At 44.7% G+C, this 20,073-nt stretch overlaps 1 protein-coding gene and 1 non-coding gene across 4 annotated transcripts in view; both read right to left on the reverse strand.

Annotated features, from left to right (window-relative positions):
• Positions 1–646: 646 nt before the first annotated feature.
• Positions 647–20,073, reverse strand: part of LOC120047305 (transcription factor 12-like) — a 95,344-nt gene continuing 75,917 nt past the window's right edge. For 2 of the 3 annotated variants that reach the window (XM_038992831.1, XM_038992845.1), the window contains 10 exons: positions 19,036–19,180; positions 18,844–18,914; positions 14,352–14,496; positions 11,009–11,085; positions 7,889–8,074; positions 4,775–4,904; positions 4,459–4,624; positions 4,056–4,291; positions 3,782–3,938; positions 647–3,638 (listed from right to left, as the gene is read on the reverse strand). In XM_038992831.1, coding sequence (XP_038848759.1) covers positions 3,793–3,938; positions 4,056–4,291; positions 4,459–4,624; positions 4,775–4,904; positions 7,889–8,074; positions 11,009–11,085; positions 14,352–14,496; positions 18,844–18,914; positions 19,036–19,180 — 1,302 coding nt within the window. In that variant the 3' untranslated portion in view covers positions 647–3,638; positions 3,782–3,792. The remainder of the gene's footprint in view (positions 3,639–3,781; positions 3,939–4,055; positions 4,292–4,458; positions 4,625–4,774; positions 4,905–7,888; positions 8,075–11,008; positions 11,086–14,351; positions 14,497–18,843; positions 18,915–19,035; positions 19,181–20,073) is intronic. The other variant, XM_038992839.1, reaches the window with a different exon arrangement.
• Positions 14,113–14,197, reverse strand: LOC120057329. Its single transcript, XR_005477904.1, has one exon. It is a non-coding gene; the product is annotated as a small nucleolar RNA SNORD35 (small nucleolar RNA).

Below are 20,073 nucleotides of genomic sequence, written 5' to 3' on the forward strand. Positions count from 1 at the left end.
ACACGCACACACACACACACACACACAACAGGGGAAGTGGGGATATACGTAACTTTTGATTCCAGATTAAATGCTGTGTTTTAAAAGATGACAGTCATAATTTACAGTGCATAACTTAAGCTAGCCACAGACTTTACAGCAGTCAGCCTCTTCTCTTGTCTGTCACCTCTGTCAGTGCTCTGAACTTGGATCTGGCCTGTCAGGATACCGTGAGGAATTGTCTCACAATCTCACATACAAAAGGATAATGCTCTGCAGATGTGGTGGGTCACTGAGACAACTTCTGGGGTTTAAATCTGTCTTATAATTGGACAAGGAGGACAGCCAACACTATGCTTCTGCAAATGTCCATGCAAATATCCTCATGTTTGCATGTGTACCACTGACCTGCATGCCTGTTGACATTTTGTTTAAATGCAATGGGCACCTTTTAAGTTCTTATTTGTGAATGACAAGTGTGGCATTTTTATTGTATTTCATACTTGTAAACAACGCACACAGCAGCTGAATTTGACAAAATGTGTTGTCTATTCTTTTGTGATTCCTTAATACTTAATACAAAAGTAATACCCTCTCAAAGTTATTCTGTAAGTGAGCATAAAATGAAATTCAAAAAGAAAACAGCCTTTAGAAAAATGAGACTAAATGTTTGCTGCTATCACACTTTATTAAAAATAGAAACATATATTCCATACAGACTACAATGGTCCACTGATATTGTTTAAAAAATTAGTAACATACTATAAAACACACTCTTGCACAGAGTTCCTCATTTGGCCAAGATCCACTGTAGAAAAGTCTTCTGAGGGGGAAAACCAGGGAAGGGTTGTTGCGTCAGTAGCTCACTTGAGTGAACACATCATGGTACTGTACTTGTATTGAGCTCAACCAAATGCACCACCAGCACGTCATTTCATAAAACAATCACAAAATTCTAAATTGAATGGAAATAACTGAAAAATTAAAGGTGGAGAAACAGAAAATAAAGATGACGTCCAAAGAAGGAAATATATCCACATACAATTGTGTTAAAAAAGATGGCACATTTATTGCTACATAAATGTTATTTACATGCTGTGTTTTCTGTTACAGAGACAGATAGTTAAATTTCTTGCTGCTAGTTTTTGATGTGCATCAACAATACCTAGAATTTTTGGACACAAGTACATATCTTTTATCAACCAACAATGGAGACTGACGATCAAGATGGAGCGCACACCTTCATGAAATTTGAGCTTGTACAATACCTCAATGTACTAGACTGCCAGCTACAATCCTGTTTTAGGATGCTATTTGTACGTTTCGGATAATAATGGTCAGGTTACGGTAAATAACCATACATTTTACTATCTAATATAGTAAAATAAAGTAAGAAACTTTTTACTCAAAACTTTCGATTTAAAAAATCTAGAAAGAGTAAAATTTAGAATTCAAGAAACGTTCTTACAATATTATTGTATAAAAGACTAATAACTACAGTGAAAAATTAGCCAAATGTTTTTTATCTTATTTTTGTTATTTTTTCATATATTATACGAGGAAAATCAGCTGGGAATACAGAAAAGTCTAACATAGGAGCAAAGAGACAAACAGCAGAACATTAGAAAATTACGGGGGAAATGAGAGAGCAGGCAGTGACATACATTATAACCTCAATCAGAGTCTGCCAGCAACATGAATACAAGCTCATGAATACTGAAATGATGAACAAGGCCACATACAGTCAAAGAAAACACGACAATACGTTTCCAAATGTATCACAAAAAGAAAATGATTGTAAAATCCCCCCAAAAATGTATAAACTCCTTGGAGTGGTTCTCAATGGCATCCTTCGTTCTATTACTTTATTTTCACAGAATAGGCTACTTGTCTCTGGATGTGGCAGCCTTGTTTTAAAGGTGGATAATAATGGAAGACAGTATACAAGGAAACAGATGGAATAAAAACCAGGAGTTAAGACCAAAATACTTTTTTTAAAGAAAGTAAAGCATGCACACAGATAAAAACTGTAAGTGGTGACCATTGTTCTTCATCCTGAAACATAAAAAAAAACAGCTCAAAACTGCGTTTGTTCATCATTGTACTATACCTATCTGAAGGACCAACTGTTTCTGATGTTTAACAGCATGTGAACTCTTAAAGCTCCCCCTTCCCTTTCCTTCACCAGTAACTTCACTGCTTGGATCAAAACAAAGCCATTCTAAATAACTTAGAACTCCTCTCTGCTATTACACGCTTGACATCATATGTTTACTATGAAGCCTAGAGAAATGATTTGTATACAATTACAAATAAACATATAACTTTTGATAACTTTGAATAATGTTTATTTTAACTTTTTTTTGTTTAGTTATTTTTAACAGAAAAAAAGTTACGGGACAATTTTATTCAGGCCAGGTGATATTGTGGTCGTCGTTTTGATTCTACTTTTTCACTAAGCAATCTTTGATAAGACAGCGCTAGGCGATTACAAAGAGCATGACCACGGCTGTTCAACTAACCAGAGACCATACTGTAATATAGAAAGCAAACTGCAATATCAGAAATATGTCATTGTTTACATTTAACACTATATGGCAAAGGAATGAAAAGGCAGTGAAGTCCCTTTTCCTTTAGTTAAGACACTAAGAAATATGCAGGGAATGCTAAGGTTTGTAAATGGTTTGCTTTCTGTATTTGAACTGCTCACTACTGAGAATAAATACCTTATAAGTCTTTAGTTGACCTTTCAGGAAAACTAGAGTTTGCCATTCTTCTGTCACCTGTGACACAGAGTTTATAGTATTCAGGCTAGTGTATGTATGGAACACTATTTAGCTGGGCTCATACCCACCACTCATGTCTAGTCCTCTTCCTCTAATTATGTCAGTAACATGAAGACTGAGCTATACCAAACGGACACATGAGCAGGTCGTTTTGGTTGAAACATGCTGTTCATTGCGGCATGAATAAAATATAAATATAAATAATATATGTTATTTTTTTAAATGGGATGCTTAAGTATTTTAGTACTCAATACCGCCAATTGATTTTTAGTTGGGCCCTAAAGATCACTTTAAATTTCCGAATATATTAGTTTGTATCTTTCTCAGGAGCCTGAGTATCTAAATCTTAGCTCAGGCTAGCCCGAGACTGGCTAGGGAGAAGGGCTGGGACATACTAGTGACACTGGCAAACTGTAGATCAACTGAAAAGCCACAGGCTTCTTAAAGCATATTCATAACTTTCCCTTTAGACATAGACTTTACAGCTCAGTAACATAATAAATAGAAAAAATAATACAAAACAAATAAACATAATTGCTGTTACAATGCATTCGTCAATTCAGTTTAGGCACAAGGCAAACTTCCACATGGGAGGGTGGAGGAGATCGCAACAGTCTCTGATTGTTCAGATGCGACACGCTGCTTGCAGACAGTGATATGTGCTGAAGTTTTCTGGTGGGCAGAAATGTGTTGGATGTCATTACAGGGACCTGGACACTGGGCTTTTCTTCAATCTAAGGATTGCGTTAGTCTGGAGTTTAGCTTCAAGTGGTCTGTCGCCTCCAATTTGTGTCACAAACGGTGAGTCCTGTCTGCCATTGGGAAGCAAGGGCACCATCTCTATCTTACAGAATTGATCTGGATCATTTTGATCTGAAGGGGCAAAAAACAGGAATAACTCAGTCACAAAATCTGATGTTTCATAAAGTAAGTAATATAGTATCTCATCACAGCTATTACTGACAGAGTGAGAGTGTGTGGATGGTGCTCCATGGAGATGTACCACTGTACTGTACCTGTGTGCTCCTCAGAGTCGGCCCATGGGGTTGGATGTGTCGGTGAGGCCGGGGTGGACCCCATGGTGGACCTGCTGGTCCCCAGAGATCCCATGGCCAGACACCTTCTCCTCTTCCCTCCTCTTAAGGCAGGCTGCTTTGGGGTTCAGATTCCGCTCTGCGTGTATAGAAACAGATTAACTTGTGTCATTACTCTTCATAAGCGGTGTTATAACTCTTCATAAGAGGTGTTATAACTCTTTTGTGTTACATGTGAGAGTGTGGGAATGCTGACCTCTGACTTGTTGCTCCAGGCTCAGTATGACTGCCACGGCCTGGTGCAGGATGAGCAGCTTGGTCTGGGGCTTCTCGCTTTTCAGGTGCAGCTGAACCATGCGGCCCAGCTCCTTGAAAGCCTCGTTGATGTCTCGCACCCTCAGGCGTTCGCGAGCGTTGTTGGCCATCCTCCTCTCGCGCTCCCGCTCAGCCTTCTGCTCTGGGTTCAGGTTGTCATCATCCTCATTGATGCTGCTGCAGAGGGAGAGAGGCCCAGAGGCGCAACAGTAAGACTGAGGCTGATTGTTTTTGGCTATTCACATGATTGGACTCCAGGGAGATTTAGGGACATTCTAAAGGCACTGAATGTTTTAGACAGAAGGTCAGAAAGATGAATGTTTGTGGTTGTTAGGTTTATTTACCTTGTCCGTGTGCCTCCTCTGGGAGTCTTGATGTCTCTCTTGTCGCTTTCGTCTCCGGAGCCGAGGTCGTCGGAGGAGTGGCCATCATGCATGTCGTCTCTGTCCTGGTTCTCTACCTTCAGCTCCAGGGCTGCAGCCACCTGACCAGCCAGACCTGCAGCCAGACCTGCAACACGCAGACATAAAGGTAGAGAGTCAGTTCAAATGGAATCTCCGATCATTTACAGCCAACAGACGTTTCACATGTAGTTATTTTAGGTGTGTAGTGCAGAGATGGGATGGTCATGGCTGAAGTTGGGAGTTTGTCATGTCATACCTCTGAAGGTTTCCACTTGGTGGTTGAGTTCAGCGGTGGACATGCTGGACATGTTGGACATGGAGCCCACGCTGGGCGGCCCTCCGTGACTGTTGATCAAACTGCCAGCCTCATCCCGGTGAGAACCACCCTGTCAGAACAGAGAGAGAGAGAGAGAGAGAGAGAGAGAGAGAGAGAGAGAGAGAGAGAGAGAGAGAGAGAGAGAGAGAGAGAGAGACAGAGACAGAGAGAGAGAGACAGATAGAGACAGTACACGTTCAGCTGTAGGGAAGGGTTCTGGTCTGAATGAGCCTGGTACACTCAGGAAAGGAACGATTTCTATTCAACCAGAGAGAATGCTTTTATGACTCAGATATCTCACACTTGAAAAGCAGAGAGAGATAGAAAGAGAACTTTGTTGTTCAACTTCACTTTAGACTGACCTTCACAAATGGAATGCTGTTGCTGTCTGTTCAAAAAAGAAACAACAACCTTCCAGAGCCTGGCTCAGAGCTTTGAGGGAGATTTTGTAGTCTACAAGCCGATGATGAGAACCTTGGTGGAAAACTGTCCATTGAAAACACTTGTAAAAATGCATGTTTGGCTTGGATTTCACAACAGGTTTTTCTAAACACTTGTCATGACAAATTTAACACAATGCCTGACCTTACTGGTGAGCTAAATAATCATATTTCCTCATATTAAAAGCAGGATCTACAGGTGGAGCTGCAGTACAGGAGTCCGTTTCTGAGAACTAATGATGGTTCCCAAGTCCCTCAGTTCTGACACTGGGGGGTGCTTTGGTGCTGTACTTCACCATAACAAAATGCATAATTCATATTCATATTCAGGAAAAGGGAAACACAAACACACATTTGTATTGCTGTATAATCTCTTCATAATAATGAATGCAGTATGTGATGGTAAACCTATCCCCTTCTCTCTTTTCTTTCTGATTGCTTTTCTCTCTTGGGTTAGCCACAGTCATTATGTTCTGAGGGTTCTTCTTCCTCTTCTAGATATATCTATCTCTGATCTATTTGGAAGCAATATAAGGCAAAACCCACTCCAAAGACAGACCATTTCCTTATTTTCCCCTCCATATTGGTTGTGAAACAGGGCCCTCCCACCATGCTGCATCACCATCGCTGTGCTCGCTGGGGTTTACCACATGTTCCCCACTCAGCTATCTGGTTCTCTTCTGGGAACTAGGGGAGGAGGAGAGGAAACCAGTACGGGGGCAGGGGGGTGTATCTTCCATTTTTCTTATGGAATGTGATCCCAAGTCACTGTTGGCCTCTGTTAACCCACTGCCCCCAAACCCTCCCCCTCCTCCTCACTACGCTAATCTCTGCAGCGCTCTCAACAGGTGTCCAAACAAGTCTTTGTCTGGAGGAGGAGGAGGGGCGCGGGGGTGCTGGCGAGGGAAGAACGCTGCCATTTTCCTGGCTGGGCCTGATTACCATACAGCTGAGGACCTCTATTTGGGTGGAGACTGTGGCCTCAGGCGTGCGCTTCCTACCATTCAGATTTGTTGAGTTGGTTAAAAAGAGGCAGTGAACGAGTGAAAAGGGCTGTCCTGAGTAAACGGCTGTGGCTGTGCCATGCTGAGGTGGCTGAGCTCTGTCTGAGCAGCAGTCTGAGGGGACCCTCTCTCTCTCTACCACAGAGGAGGCTCTGTGTTCATGCAGACACAGCCAGTCCTCTTTTAGTCTCACAGCTCACCAACATCATCACTATAGTCCCTTAACACTCTGTAACGAGCACACCAAACTGAACTGCACCATGGGAGAACCACTAAAAAAGCATTTTTAGTCACAGACCAGTAAATACTATCCTGGGAGTTCCAAGGACCACAACACCAATATCAAAATGGCCATGACTGAAAACACATGGTGCGCTGGGACATTTTCTTCCTTCTACAGAGAGTAACAAACCAGAAATACTAGTCCCTGTATTTAAATTATTCTGGGCAAAAGGGACACAGGCTCCAAGCTTGCATGCTGCGAAGGCTGTGAAAGGTTGTAAACTTGTCTGTAAAATGGCACTGGTTTTAGGTTTGGCAGTACAGATACAGGAGCACCAACTCCAATAAATGAACAGTCAGGGGAGAAGTAGTACAGCAGAAACACAGAACGCATCCAAACCATGTCCACTTGAAAATTGGATATGATTGTTACCATAGGCCAGGGATCAAATGCCTCCCAAATTTCCTGTGGGTTTGTTGGCCCGATTACCATGTGAGTAATGCAAGGACTAGTCTCACAGATGCTACTCCTCAGCAAGAATGTTTACTAATCAGACAGTGGTAGGGGGACAGGTTCCTGTGAGGAGCTGGGACTGAGGCTGAGGTCTGGACAGTAAATGATGAGGTAAGGAAATGCTGAGCATGTTTCAGTCCTCGGCATCCTCCCCTCCTCCATCACATCCCCTGAATGCCTCCATCCATTTTCTTAGAAAAGGGAGTTTAATCCAAGAGGATCTTAATCCAACCCTCCACCCACGTACGCCAGGACTGATTCAGAATATTCAGGAAAAATATGGCCTAAATTATTTCCCATCACCTAGGGATTAGTGTAGAACTGTCTCCCTCTGTTGAAACTTCCACTACAGATGTGCTCAAATCCCTCTCCTCTCCGATATGAAATAGTTCAGATGGAGAATGGGCAAACACATTATGCCCTGCAGCGAGACCTGCATCTCCTCGTTCCCCAGGAGCCGCCTCATAGGAGTGCAACTGACAAACACTTTCCAGACCAAAGCAGAACTTCACTCCGTTTTGCCTGGTTTTCTCATTCAACCCTGTATATGAGGTCTTTCTTAAGGAGAGTAAGCCTTCAGGCCAACCATTACACATATGAAAAGTATGTGAGTTTAAATTAAACTGCTCTCTGTGGAAAAAGGCAGCGTTTTTGCAGATGGCTGTGGACTCATTCTGAACAGGTGGCCAAGGCTTGTTTATTAGCCTATTTGGAGAAACGCAACGCAAAAGCACATATGCCTCTCCTCAGTCGAAAAAACAGATTTTCTTTTAAGTATTCAAAGTCAATTCTTAAGTTGCAAAAAACATGAAACATAATATCCTTAAAATCTAAAACACTCAAGATATTTTTCTTCTGCAAAGTTAATTCATACCATTGCTGCTGTTCGACTAGCAACCAATCCGGCGGCAGGGAAGTTTGCTCCGAGGGTTGCAATTGGCCCGTTCTGTCCCAGCAGGCTGTGTATGTCGCTGGGCAGACTGGTGGTGGAGCCCACGGCATGGTTCCGCAGGACGAGGATGGCATCATCCAGTCTGTCCAGGCGATCCTCCATCCGAGACTGGGAGGACCGAGAGAGAAGAGGGGAGGGGAGAGGGGGGCGAAGAACAGGAGAGAGGACAGAGCAGTTTACTATAAGCACATTAGGACAAAAAATGGAGGACATTGTGATTTTATGGCGTGATCTTGGAGTGAAAAAACACCACAGGGATAATAAAAGCATAAAAGAAAGACACTCAAAAACAGATGAAGATAAGCCATTTCAACCTGAGGAGGGGCACAAGGGATGCATGTGTTCATAACAGACAAGCATCCTCATTTGTATCTATAGAAACTGATAAACGGGCTGGCACACCACTCATTTGTATCTATAGAAACTGATAAACGGGCTGGCACACCACTCATTTGTATCTATAGAAACTGATAAACGGGCTGGCACACCACTCATTTGTATCTATAGAAACTGATAAACGGGCTGGCACACCACTCATTTGTATCTATAGAAACTGATAAACGGGCTGGCACACCACTCATTTGTATCTATAGAAACTGATAAACGGGCTGGCACACCACTCATTTGTATCTATAGAAACTGATAAACGGGCTGGCACACCACTCATTTGTATCTATAGAAACTGATAAACGGGCTGGCACACGACTCATTTGGAGCACCATGACTATTCATTTGGTATTAAAGCGTCTTATGCTCCTAAGCTGATTACTGCAAGCTGAAATGTCAAAATAGAAATAATAAACAAAAATAAAAAGCATGGCAACAAAACATTTGAAACTCCAATTAAATGGAACGGAGGCCAAGCTGGTGAAAGAAAGAAAAACAACTAAGGATGTGAAAAGGTGTCAAACACTGATGGGTAAAGTCTCCATCTAAAGGACAGGAGTACCTCGCATACATCCTTTAAGAATGACATGGCATCCTGGAGATGCTCATGAAGCTGCTGATGGACTCGAGTTTTCTGCCAAAATCAGATAGAACAGGAAAGCATGTGAGCACAAATAAACATTAGTGGAAGAGCCAGAGATAGTGTAGACTGAGATAGAAGGACAGAGATAGTGTCGACTGAGATAGAAGGACAGAGATAGCGTCGACTGAGATAGAAGGACAGAGATAGTGTCGACTGAGATAGAAGGACTGAGATAGTGTCGACTGAGATAGAAGGACAGAGAGAGTGTCGACTGAGATAGAAGGACTGAGAGAGTGTCGACTGAGATAGAAGGACGGAGAGAGTGTAGACTGAGACAGAAGGGCGGAGAGAGTGTAGACTGAGACAGAAGGACGGAGATAGTGTCGACTGAGATAGAAGGACGGAGAGCGTGTAGACTGAGACAGAAGGGCGGAGAGAGTGTAGACTGAGACAGAAGGACGGAGATAGTGTAGACTGAGATAGAAGAACGGAGATAGTGTAGACTGAGATAGAAGGATAGAGATTGTGTAGACAGATAGAAGAACGGAGATAGTGTAGACAGATAGAAGAACGGAGATAGTGTAGACTGAAATAGAAGGCCATAGATTGTGTAGACTGAGATAGAGGGACGGAGAAAGTGTAGACTGAAATAGAAGGCCATAGATTGTGTAGACTGAGATAGAAGAACGGAGATAGTGTAGACTGAGATAGAAGGACGGAGAGAGTGTAGACTGAGATAGAAGGATAGAGATTGTGTAGACAGATAGAAGAACGGAGATAGTGTAGACAGATAGAAGAACGGAGATAGTGTAGACTGAAATAGAAGGCCATAGATTGTGTAGACTGAGATAGAGGGACGGAGAAAGTGTAGACTGAAAAAGAAGGACAGAGATAGTATAGACCAGTGGCTCCCAAAGTTTTGGGGAACTCTGTCCGGTTTTCAACTTACTCTTGAAATGTCGAAATTGGGTAATGCATCATCAGTATTTATTTTGTCATGTCAGTCATTGCATACCTTAGAGAGCTTTTTATAACTTGTCAGAAATGTCCAGATCAACTAGCTCATGTCAGATAACTTTTTTAGCTAGTTTTTTTTAGCCCATGTTCGAGTCACTCAAATATCACATGAATACACATTAGACATGGTAAAATGTATAGAATTGCAAGAAAATGTGCTTTAAAACGGCAAAATGTTCTCTGCACCCCATTAGAAAATGTGATGAATTGCAGGAAATAAGTTTTAAACCTACAAAATGTTATCTCCACCAACAAGAGGGTGTGAACAGTGCTTGTGCCCATAGAAATAGACATGCATGCGCACGCGCACGCAGGGGGGGGCGAGCAGGATGTTCCCCAATGCTGGAGTTTGGGAACCCCTGGTGTAGACTGAGATAGAAGGACAGAGATAGTGTAGACTGAGATAGAAAGACAGAGAAAGAGGAGAGTCAGACAGAGACATATGGTAACTAATCATTGTGTCAGGCAGCATCAAAACTGTGGTTCTGTGTAGATAATAACTCCTGACCCCTCGTCCTCTCCTCCCACCATGAGGTCCCATCCCTCCCACACATTCGCCGTTCACACTGATCGTAGATTTGCTCGCTTCACAAAAATCCCATTGTAGGTGGCATTCAAATATAGTTGGTAAATACGTATTTATCCCCACAGCGGATGGTGTGAATGTGTGATGTGGGCGTCAGGCGGTGTGGGGTGAAAACTGATCCCAAGCCGTGTTTTTGGTCCGCAGACGGACAGGCTACTAGCGCAGGAATCCTGGAGCAGTGGTGGTTCAGTCAACGCAACAGCTGCCAGGCTCCCCAGCCCCCATAACACCAGCCCCCCCCAACCCCACCCTGGCCCACGGAGTAGGGGACAGATGGCAGGAGACACGCCCCAAGGGACGGGTATTGTTCAGCAGCACCCCCCCCCCCAACGCCGACATTTGTCAGCCAAGAATCTTCATGTAATGCTACCCTGCCCTACGCGAGAGAACCCATCTACTGTGTGCGTGTCCATTAAAAAGTGCTCAGGGTGTGGGGGAAGGGAAGAGAGGGGGGGGCAGGGAGACTTACCAGTGAGTGCAGGGAGTTCTCATAGTTGGGGGAGGACGGGCTCTGTCCGGCTGCACCACGGGACCATTGGTTGGTACCTGAGAGACAGAGAGGGAGAACCACAGTTATCCACCTGACATGGCTGATTCAGACATCCCAACATGGCCAATGATAAGAGACCTGCATCCTGCTCCACTCTACAGGGGCTGACTGACACACAGCACATCCACATCCTGTCTGGTCTCTTGTTGTTATGCTGTGAGAGATATTTGCATCACTGGGGTTCAGCTGCATCATTTCCTGGTGACTGGGCTGCATCCTGCAACATGAGCCAGGGCCGTGGGTGGACGGCCCCAACATACACCAGCACACTGGGACACACTGGGACATGGCCTACATGTACATCCGCTCATTAATGAGCTAATAGCCCAGGGAACAAAGTGAACAGTGATAAGAGGCCCGGCTGGGACAGAGGCTGTCTTCCACTGACACTGACAGAGTGATTATTCCATGTCAAAAGGAGTCCCTTACTCCATCCAATGAGCCAGAAAGTTCCAGAAGGCTCTAGCAAGGCTGCACTTGTGGGTGCTCCTCTTGTCCGCTGATCTAAGCCCGATGTGATTGGCTTCCAGGGGTCACGACACAAATATCCTCTGACCAATCACATGCCAAGCTGAGGTATAGTGTAACAGTCCAACAGCTCCGTGGCTTGCCAAAACACGCAGGCCAAGACAGACTCAGAGACTTGACCTGAATTAACTTTCCATTCTGAGATTCTAGAGACAACCAAGGGACGGCAATAGTCCAAACAAATGGTGGAAACATCTAATTAAGGAATTCCATTCTGTCCCAGACTGGGTGATCTCTAGAGCACATTTGAATTTTACATAAAGCAGAGGGGATCACAATGTGTGGGAATGGTTATAATCAGTACATGAAATGTGCAATGGCACATACAAAACAAATCAACTCAATTTGATTAGTGTGAAACTAAAATAACCTGCTTATCAAATTGAGGTATCCAATGCAACAAAATATATTTTTATTTGTCTCTTTATCTTAGCCAATGTTGTCTGAAATATTCCAACTAACAAACAACAGTGCACCAGGAGGTAATCCATTACACCAAGCCTGTTGTGTGCACATGAGAACAGTTCAAGTCTCCTTAATCGATTGTGACAACGAGGAAACCTCCCAGGTTATTTATACTGGGCTGTGTTAGTGAGCTAACCCCAGCTATGGGCCCTCACTATACCGCCTGGTCTCCATTACTGTGGCAGGAGGCCAACACCCAGCCCACGTACTGTAGCATACTCTACAGATGGATACATTGTTTAGCTTACCTCTCATTCTCTCATTTAGGCTGTTTGTCAAAACCAACAGCAGGCCCCATTTTCTCCCTGTTCTCCTCTAAAATGGTATTTCAGTATTTGAGAGAGAAAGATCGGGAACTGGGAGATCGCTAGCTAATGTTAGTTTGTTTCTGACAAACACTAGGATTACATATCCACTTGACCTGGGGGAACTGTTTCCATCGATTCATCGTCAGCAGTGTAAACTAAGCATTAGTCCTCTTCTGAGAGAAAGTCTCTCCACACAAAGGTCCTGGAAAAGCCAGGCTTTAATTAAAAGGCTATTAAAAGTAACTTTGTAACAGGAAATGAGGGAGCCTCTCTGCTCAGCCTCAGCGTTTCCCTGGCGTGAACCAAACAGGAAGTACTCATAACTAAGCCTCCCTGGGCCTCTGGTCCCCACGTGGAGGAGAGGAGGAGAAGGAGAGGGCTAATTGAACACACCAGCCAGAGTTGAGTTGAGCAGCACCAGGGTGTATATCTGTTCCTGCCTGGTTGGGTTTTGAAAGTAGCAAATCCTAATGAACAGATGGAGCAATTTGTGGTTAATCTGAACATCATGCCAAATCATGCCCCAACTGACCTCTAAGTAATGCCACCTATTCTAATTAGCAAACTTCAAACAAATAAATGGATATTAAATCGCAAAACATGAAACAAGAAATACATTTTCAATCATCCCAGTTGCCCTTTTAAGCTACATTAAATTTCATTTTTATGGAGGCGTTCTATTAAACTAATGGCAACAGATTTGTAAATGGACTTTTGGGAAGGGTTTTGGACAAAGGCAGATGGTTATTCATATGGAAAGTCATGGATGTGGAGTATTTGTTTTGCATTTGTAAATTGGACAGAAACTGTAGATTCACTGAGGATTATGATTGTAAAGAGAAACTCTGTTTCACATTGTAACAAAAGTTGGTGCCCTTGGTATCATGTTGTCTCATTATTTGCATAACAAAACAATCCACACCCAAATAACTGGTGCTCTCAATCTCCAGGTGACAGGAACTTCACTGATAAAATCTAAATGGTTGTTGGCATTCTACCTCTGTCCTCCCAAGTAGGGCATGCTGCCCTGAGGCCTGGCTGGCTGAGGTGTAAAGAGGGCTTGGCATCCCTCTGTGTGAAGCCGATATAATCCTCCTCATCAGCTGAGTCACTGTCGCTCCTCAGGCAGAAAAATGAGGCCCTTTACAGGCCGGTCGGTCCATGGGGAGAACAGCTGTCCACAGACCAGGGCAACAGCTGAGGACGAGGGGGGCATACGTGGAGACAGCTGTCGCCACTACATCACAACTGCCCACTAAAACAACACGCTGGGCTCTCTCTCTCTCTCTCTCTCTCTCTCTCTCTCTCTCTCTCTCTCTCTCTCTCTCTCTCTCTCTCTCTCTCTCTCTCTCTCTCTCTCTCTCTCTCTCTCTCTCTCTCTCTCTCTCTCTCTCTCTCTCTCTCTCTCTCTCTCTCTCTCTCTCTCTCTCTCTCTCTCTCTCTCTCTCTCTCTCTCTCTCTCTCTCTCTCTCTCTCTCTCTCTCTCTCTCTCTCTCTCTCTCTCTCTCTCTCCTCTGCCAGAGTGTCTCTCACAATTATTAAATGTCCCCTCCACATTGCTCTGCTACTTATGGACCCAGTTTCAGGGAAACTGATTATCTGGTAGAATGAATGCAGTGACTGAGAGGAGAGGATGTCAAACTCTAAGATAGTCTCTTGGCCCCCTTCAGCAACTGAAGAGAGCTGACTCCTTATCACTATGTAGCTAGGTGTTGTCTGGGGTAAACTGCATCATCTGTCGCCATGAGGCAATGTCGTCAAAGTCACAGAGACTCTGAAAACCATTGTGAGATAAACATCACTTGCTGTGTTCACCTACAGACTTAAGACAGAGCCGTATGGAGGAAGCAGTGCGAATGCTCTGAGGAAACAATAACCCCCATCTCTCCATGGCATTGGGACTAGTTTAGGCTGGTATATTGCTATAGTGCAGTAGATCAGAGTGCAGACTGATGTTCTACCTGCCCTTCCAGAGGGGGCGCCGGTGGTCACCACTGTACCTGCTGAGGCGGCAGCACCTGCTGTGCCAGTCAGGGGCGACAGAGATCCTACAGGGGTGGAGGGGTTGGATGGAAAACTACTGCTGGTGTGGTCAGGTGAATAAATCTGTGGAAAGAGGGGAGAGAGAGAGGGGAAGAGGGAGAGGAACGGAGGGGAAAAGAGTGAGGGGGATGACAGAAGGAGGGAGAAAGAGAGAGATCTGTCAGTAAGGCAGAACATGCAGCTCTTTAAAATCACAACCTATCGTTTCCCCATACTTTTTATAGCCTGTGTCACCATCCTTCCGCCGGCGCACGGCCGAAATTGTCTCATCAATTCTGGGGATTTTCCAACCGGGGAGCCCATAAAAATGTTCAGAGCGTACATATGGGCCTTTAACGGTGAGCAGTGGCTTCAGTGAAAGCAACAAAAAAAAGGGTACCCCAAACCATATTCACTGCGACACCTGAAGGCTCTGACCAGTCAGGTGCCCTCCTCCAACTCTGATTAGTGCTGTTTTATGTAGATCTCCCCACTAGCCACAACATAGATAATATCATACAAATACTATATCTACAGTAATATGGCTGATACACTATTAGAGGAGAAAGTCAACGTCTTTACTTTAGGGCGAAACAGGAACAAAGCGGTTGAAATCCTTTAAAGCTAAAGTGGACTAAAATCTGCCCTAAATCCCATTAATATCTTTCTAACATGGTGCTATATAAGTCCAGTATAAACCCAGGGTGGAGTGCTAGATAAGGTAGGTGACGAGAGAGGGAATGCCCAGCCATAGACAGGGAGAGATACAAAGGCCAGCATTAATCCCCCAATAGTGATGGAGCAGAGGGGGTTATCCTGAATGAGCTGCATCACCGCACCTCTCCATACTAGACCACGCCCTGAACTGAGCCCCAGTGAAGGGAGAGAACCACTAAAAGTGGAAGAGTAGTATACACTCAGATCGGACCAGTTGAGGTGTCTTGTATGGACTATAAAAAACAATGTCTCCTCAATGGCAGAAGAGCTCTGTTTACCATACCGTAGCATGTACAGACCTTCCACTGTGTTTGTGGGGAATGTAAAGCTTGGGTCAATGAGGTTTTAGGGCGACATGACTATCATGAGAGAGAGCGAGAGAGAGAGCGAAAGAGAGAAAGAGAGAGAGAAAGAGAGATAGAGAGAAAGAGAGAGAGAGGATGATGTGATTCTGAAGCACACAGATTATATCTTTAAAACTTTCACAGGGATTTCATTTGTTTAGAGAAATGCTGGATTAAAGCAGACAACACATCCCTGATTTGTTCCCTTTAAGAGGATAGTTTGTGCCATAATGGAAACTGTCTCCCAGTAAACCAGGGTATTAGAGGTTTGATTCCCATTAATTAGCAGAGGCAGTAGATCCAGAAGGATTTCCCTCCAAGTAAACATCCCATCCTACTCATAGGAAACCGTTTAACTTCAGTAAACACAATGGAATGCCGTTATTAATAATCTTCTCTTTTAAGCTTGATCACCAAGCTTTTGTGTTTCAATCAACTTTTGAAAATCCAAATGGTTTGGCTATTGCATGTCACTCCGTGTACCAAAAGTGATGTTTTTCCCTGTGGGGATTTATACACGCTTCTTCTTATCTATTCTTTTAAATCACATTTCTCAGTCAAAAGCATTTGTCACTGTTCAGTATCTTTACCCTGAGACACTCAATCCTGTTGAGAAGTAATGACCATCAACTGTGATCACAAGTGTATGTCTCAAATCAATGGGACTCAAAACTAATTAGCCAATATCTCTTCTCTTTCCAAAGCGGGCCGTCTATAGCCGTGACTCTTGACCCTGCAATATACAACGGGCCATTCTTCTGGTCCCGGGCTACTTCTCCTGTATTCAAACTGCAACACGACTCATTTTACCAACAACAAATGAGGCTCCGCCTCCTCATCGGTCACGCTCCCCTGAGCAGCGGGGGGCCAATAAGCATGGCCCGTTTAAAAGGCCGGAGAACAAAAGGCCCACAAAGGGCGGCCCGCAAAGTTGAGCCACAGCAGTTAGGAACCCCCTTCGCTCCCCCTGGCCTCCCCACCCCTCGTCTCACCCCAGACCAACAGTGACCATTTCACTGCAGCTTTGTCATGCTAATAGAATTGAGTCTGCGAATACAAAAATACTTAATTTGTGATTATCATACACCTTCACACACACTTTTCTCTTTCGGGTGCGCACCACTAAGCCATAGCACTTCCCAAATGTAAACCCATTATGCTTTTACACATCCTACTTCTCTCACTTTTTACTAGGAATAAAAGCTATTGTCGGTTTCATTTCTCTGAGGTGAGATACACTTTATAGTTAAAATGATGTGGACTCCCCTTCAAATTAGTGGCTTCGGCTATTTCAGCCACACCCATTGCTGACAGGTGTATAAAATCGAGCACACAGCCATGCAAACTCCAAAGACAAACATTGGCAGTAGAATGCCCTTGGGGCGGCAGGTAGCCTAGTGGTTAGAGCGTTGGGCCAGTAACCGAAAGGTTGCTAGATTGAATCCCCGAGCTGACAAGGTAAAAATCTGCCCCTGAACAAGGCAGTTAACCCACTGTTCCTAGGCTGTCATTGTAAATAAGAATTTGTTATTATCTGACTTGCCTAGTTAAATAAAGATAAAATAAATAAAATACTGATGAGCTCAGTGACTTTCAATGTGGCACAGTCATAGGATGCCACCTTTCCAACAAGTCAGTTTGTAAAATGTCTGCCCTGCAAGAAGTGCCCCAGTCAACTGTAAGTGCTGTTATTGTGAAGTGGAAATGTCTAGAAGCAACAATGGCTCAGCTGTGAAATGCTAGGCCACACAAGCTCACAGAACGGGACTGCCGAGTGCTGAAGCATGTAGTGCGTTGAAATCGTCTGTCCTCGGCTGCAACACTCACTACCGAGTTCCAAATTGCCTCTGGAAGCAACGTCAACACAAGAACTGTTCGTCAAGAGCTTCATGAAATGGGTTTCCATGGACGAGCAGCAGCACACAAGCCTAAGATCACCATGCGCAATGCCAAGTGTCGGCTGGAGTGGTGTAAAGTTTGCCGCCATTGGATTCTGGAGCAGGGAAACACGTTCTCTGGAGTGATGAATCACGCTTCACCATCTGGCAGTCCAACAGACAAATCTGGGTTTGGCGGATGCTAGGAAAATGCTACCTGCCCCAATGCATAGTGCCAACTGCAAAGTTTGGTGGAGGTGGAATAATGGTCTGGGTCTGTTTTTCATGGTTTGGGCTAGGCCAGTGAAGGGAAATCTTAATGCTACAGCATACAATGACATACTAGACAATTCTGTGCTTCCAACTTTGTGGCAACAGTTTGACGAAGGCCCTTTCCTGTTTCAGCATGACAACGCCCCCATGCACAAAGCGAGGTCCATACAGAAATGGTTTGTCGGGATTGGTGTGGAAGAACTTAACTGGCCTACACAGAGCCCTGACCTCAACCCCATCGAACACCTTTGGGAGGAATTGGAACACCCAACCTCACTAATGCTCGTGGCTGAATGGAAGCAAGTCCCCGCAGCAATGTTCCAACATCTAGTGGAAAGCCTTCCCAGAAGAGTGGAGGCTGTTATAGCAGCAAAGGGGGGACCATCTCCATATTAATGCCCATGATTTTGGAATGAGATGTTCAACAAGCACTTTTGGTAATGTAGTGTATATTAGGCCGGGTTACAGATGAGTTCTGGGAGTTATTAAAATGAGAAATAATCAGTAAGAGGAGGGACAGAAGAGCTCTCTGTGAGGTTCTGTGGCTGTTGAAACCAAGAGGGCTCTAACTGGACGGAGGACATTATGAGGTTTATGAGTTACTGTGTGTCAAACGTGCAGGGAGACATGAACGAAAATGGAACAAATACCAAGGCTGGATTATTCAAACTGGTGTGTATTATTTTTACAATTTCCTTTCTTGTATACTCAAAGATTAAGTCTACAATTATCCAGGCTTAGGCCCAGAAACAACTGCAAACACATCCCTCTGGGCTTATTTAATCAGCATTCACTATAGCACTTAATACCCCTCGTGACCACCGAGGTCGCTTCCTTTACAGACTGAAGAGGGCCATTAAGATAATGCACCATCTCAATTTAACACAGGAATAAAAAATATATTTGATATTAAAGTGAGTGGAGAAGGTACTGTAGTCAAGAACACAGGATTCACACCCAGAGAGGGGACCAACCTAGAGGGGATATCCACAGAGGATTCCTAACCATCCATGTAAGCCTAACGCCTCAATCAAACTGGCATTCAGAGGGAGAGAGTGCAATTTTAAGTGCTGCATGGATTGTGCCTCCATTTACAAGTAAACCAATAGGGCTTTACTCCCAACAAACAACCTCTGTGGATTTGTAACATGGTTTCTATCTAAATCTCTTTTGAGGCTTTCCCATTTCCCCGGAGGAGAACAGGGGTGTGCTGTACTCACCGAAGCCAAGGCTTTGCCCAGTGCATCTCCAGTCTGCTGGCTTCCAGTGGCGTTCCCCCGATTTGCAGCAACTATAGAAACAAGGAGAGGACATTTATAACACAGAGCATAGATTAAAGAAGAGAACATCATTATAGGAATTTATCTCGCCTATTGATATTTAAGAGTAGATCAACCAAATATTCGCCGTACCCATGACCCCGTCGGTGGTGTTGACGGGCGGGGTGTGTGTTGGGTTAACGAATGGTGAAGTGCTGGCGTTGCTGCGGTGGAAGCTGGACATTGGAGGAAGACTGGCATGGATGTCTGTCGGCGACACAGAGTGTGGAGGGTAATTCTGAAAGAGAAAGAGGACAAAACACTTGTTCATCAGGACAAAGCAATATTGTGTGTGCATACACTTGTTCAGTGGTAAGAAAAGCATTGTGCTGAGGGCCTCCCGGGTGGCGCAGTGGTCTAGGGCACTGCATCGCAGTGCTAGCTGCGCCACCAGAGTCTCTGGGTTTGCGCCCAGGCTCTGTCGCAGCCGGCCGCGACCGGGAGGTCCGTGGGGCGACGCACAATTGGCATAGCGTCGTCCGGGTTAGGGAGGGTTTGGCCGGTAGGGATATCCTTGTCTCATTGCGCTCCAGCGACTCCTGTGGCGGGCCGGGCGCAGTGCGCGCTAAACCAAGGGGGCCAGGTACACGGTGTTTCCTCCGACACATTGGTGCGGCTGGCTTCCGGGTTGGAGGCGCGCTGTGTTAAGAAGCAGTGCGGCTTGGTTGGGTTGTGCTTCGGAGGACGCATGGCTTTCGACCTTCGTCTCTCCCGAGCCCGTACGGGAGTTGTAGCGATGAGACAAGATAGTAATTACTAGCGATTGGATACCATGAAAATTGGGGAGAAAATGGGATAACATTTTTAAAAAGAAAGAAAGAAAGAAAAGCATTGTGCATGGTGAAAAAATATCACTTGATAAAAGAGGTTATTTGAATGTGGAGCCTAGACAGACAGAGGGCTTTGGTTGGGCAGCAGCTGCAGGCTCCCTGTGAGTCCCAGTGAGACACAGTGGGCAGACAGAGCAGAGCAGATGAAACACTGATAGAGGGGGTCAACTGTGTCTTACACAGATACTGCCCAGACAGCAACATCAGATAGAGAGATAGCCAGGCCACAGCTCACACCAATCACTCTCACTACAGGCTCAGCAGAGAGGAGGGGATGTGCTCTGATGGGGCAGAACAGGAC

The sequence above is a fragment of the Salvelinus namaycush genome, chromosome 1, assembly GCF_016432855.1.
Source record: "Salvelinus namaycush isolate Seneca chromosome 1, SaNama_1.0, whole genome shotgun sequence".
Taxonomy (NCBI): Eukaryota; Metazoa; Chordata; class Actinopteri; order Salmoniformes; family Salmonidae; genus Salvelinus; species Salvelinus namaycush.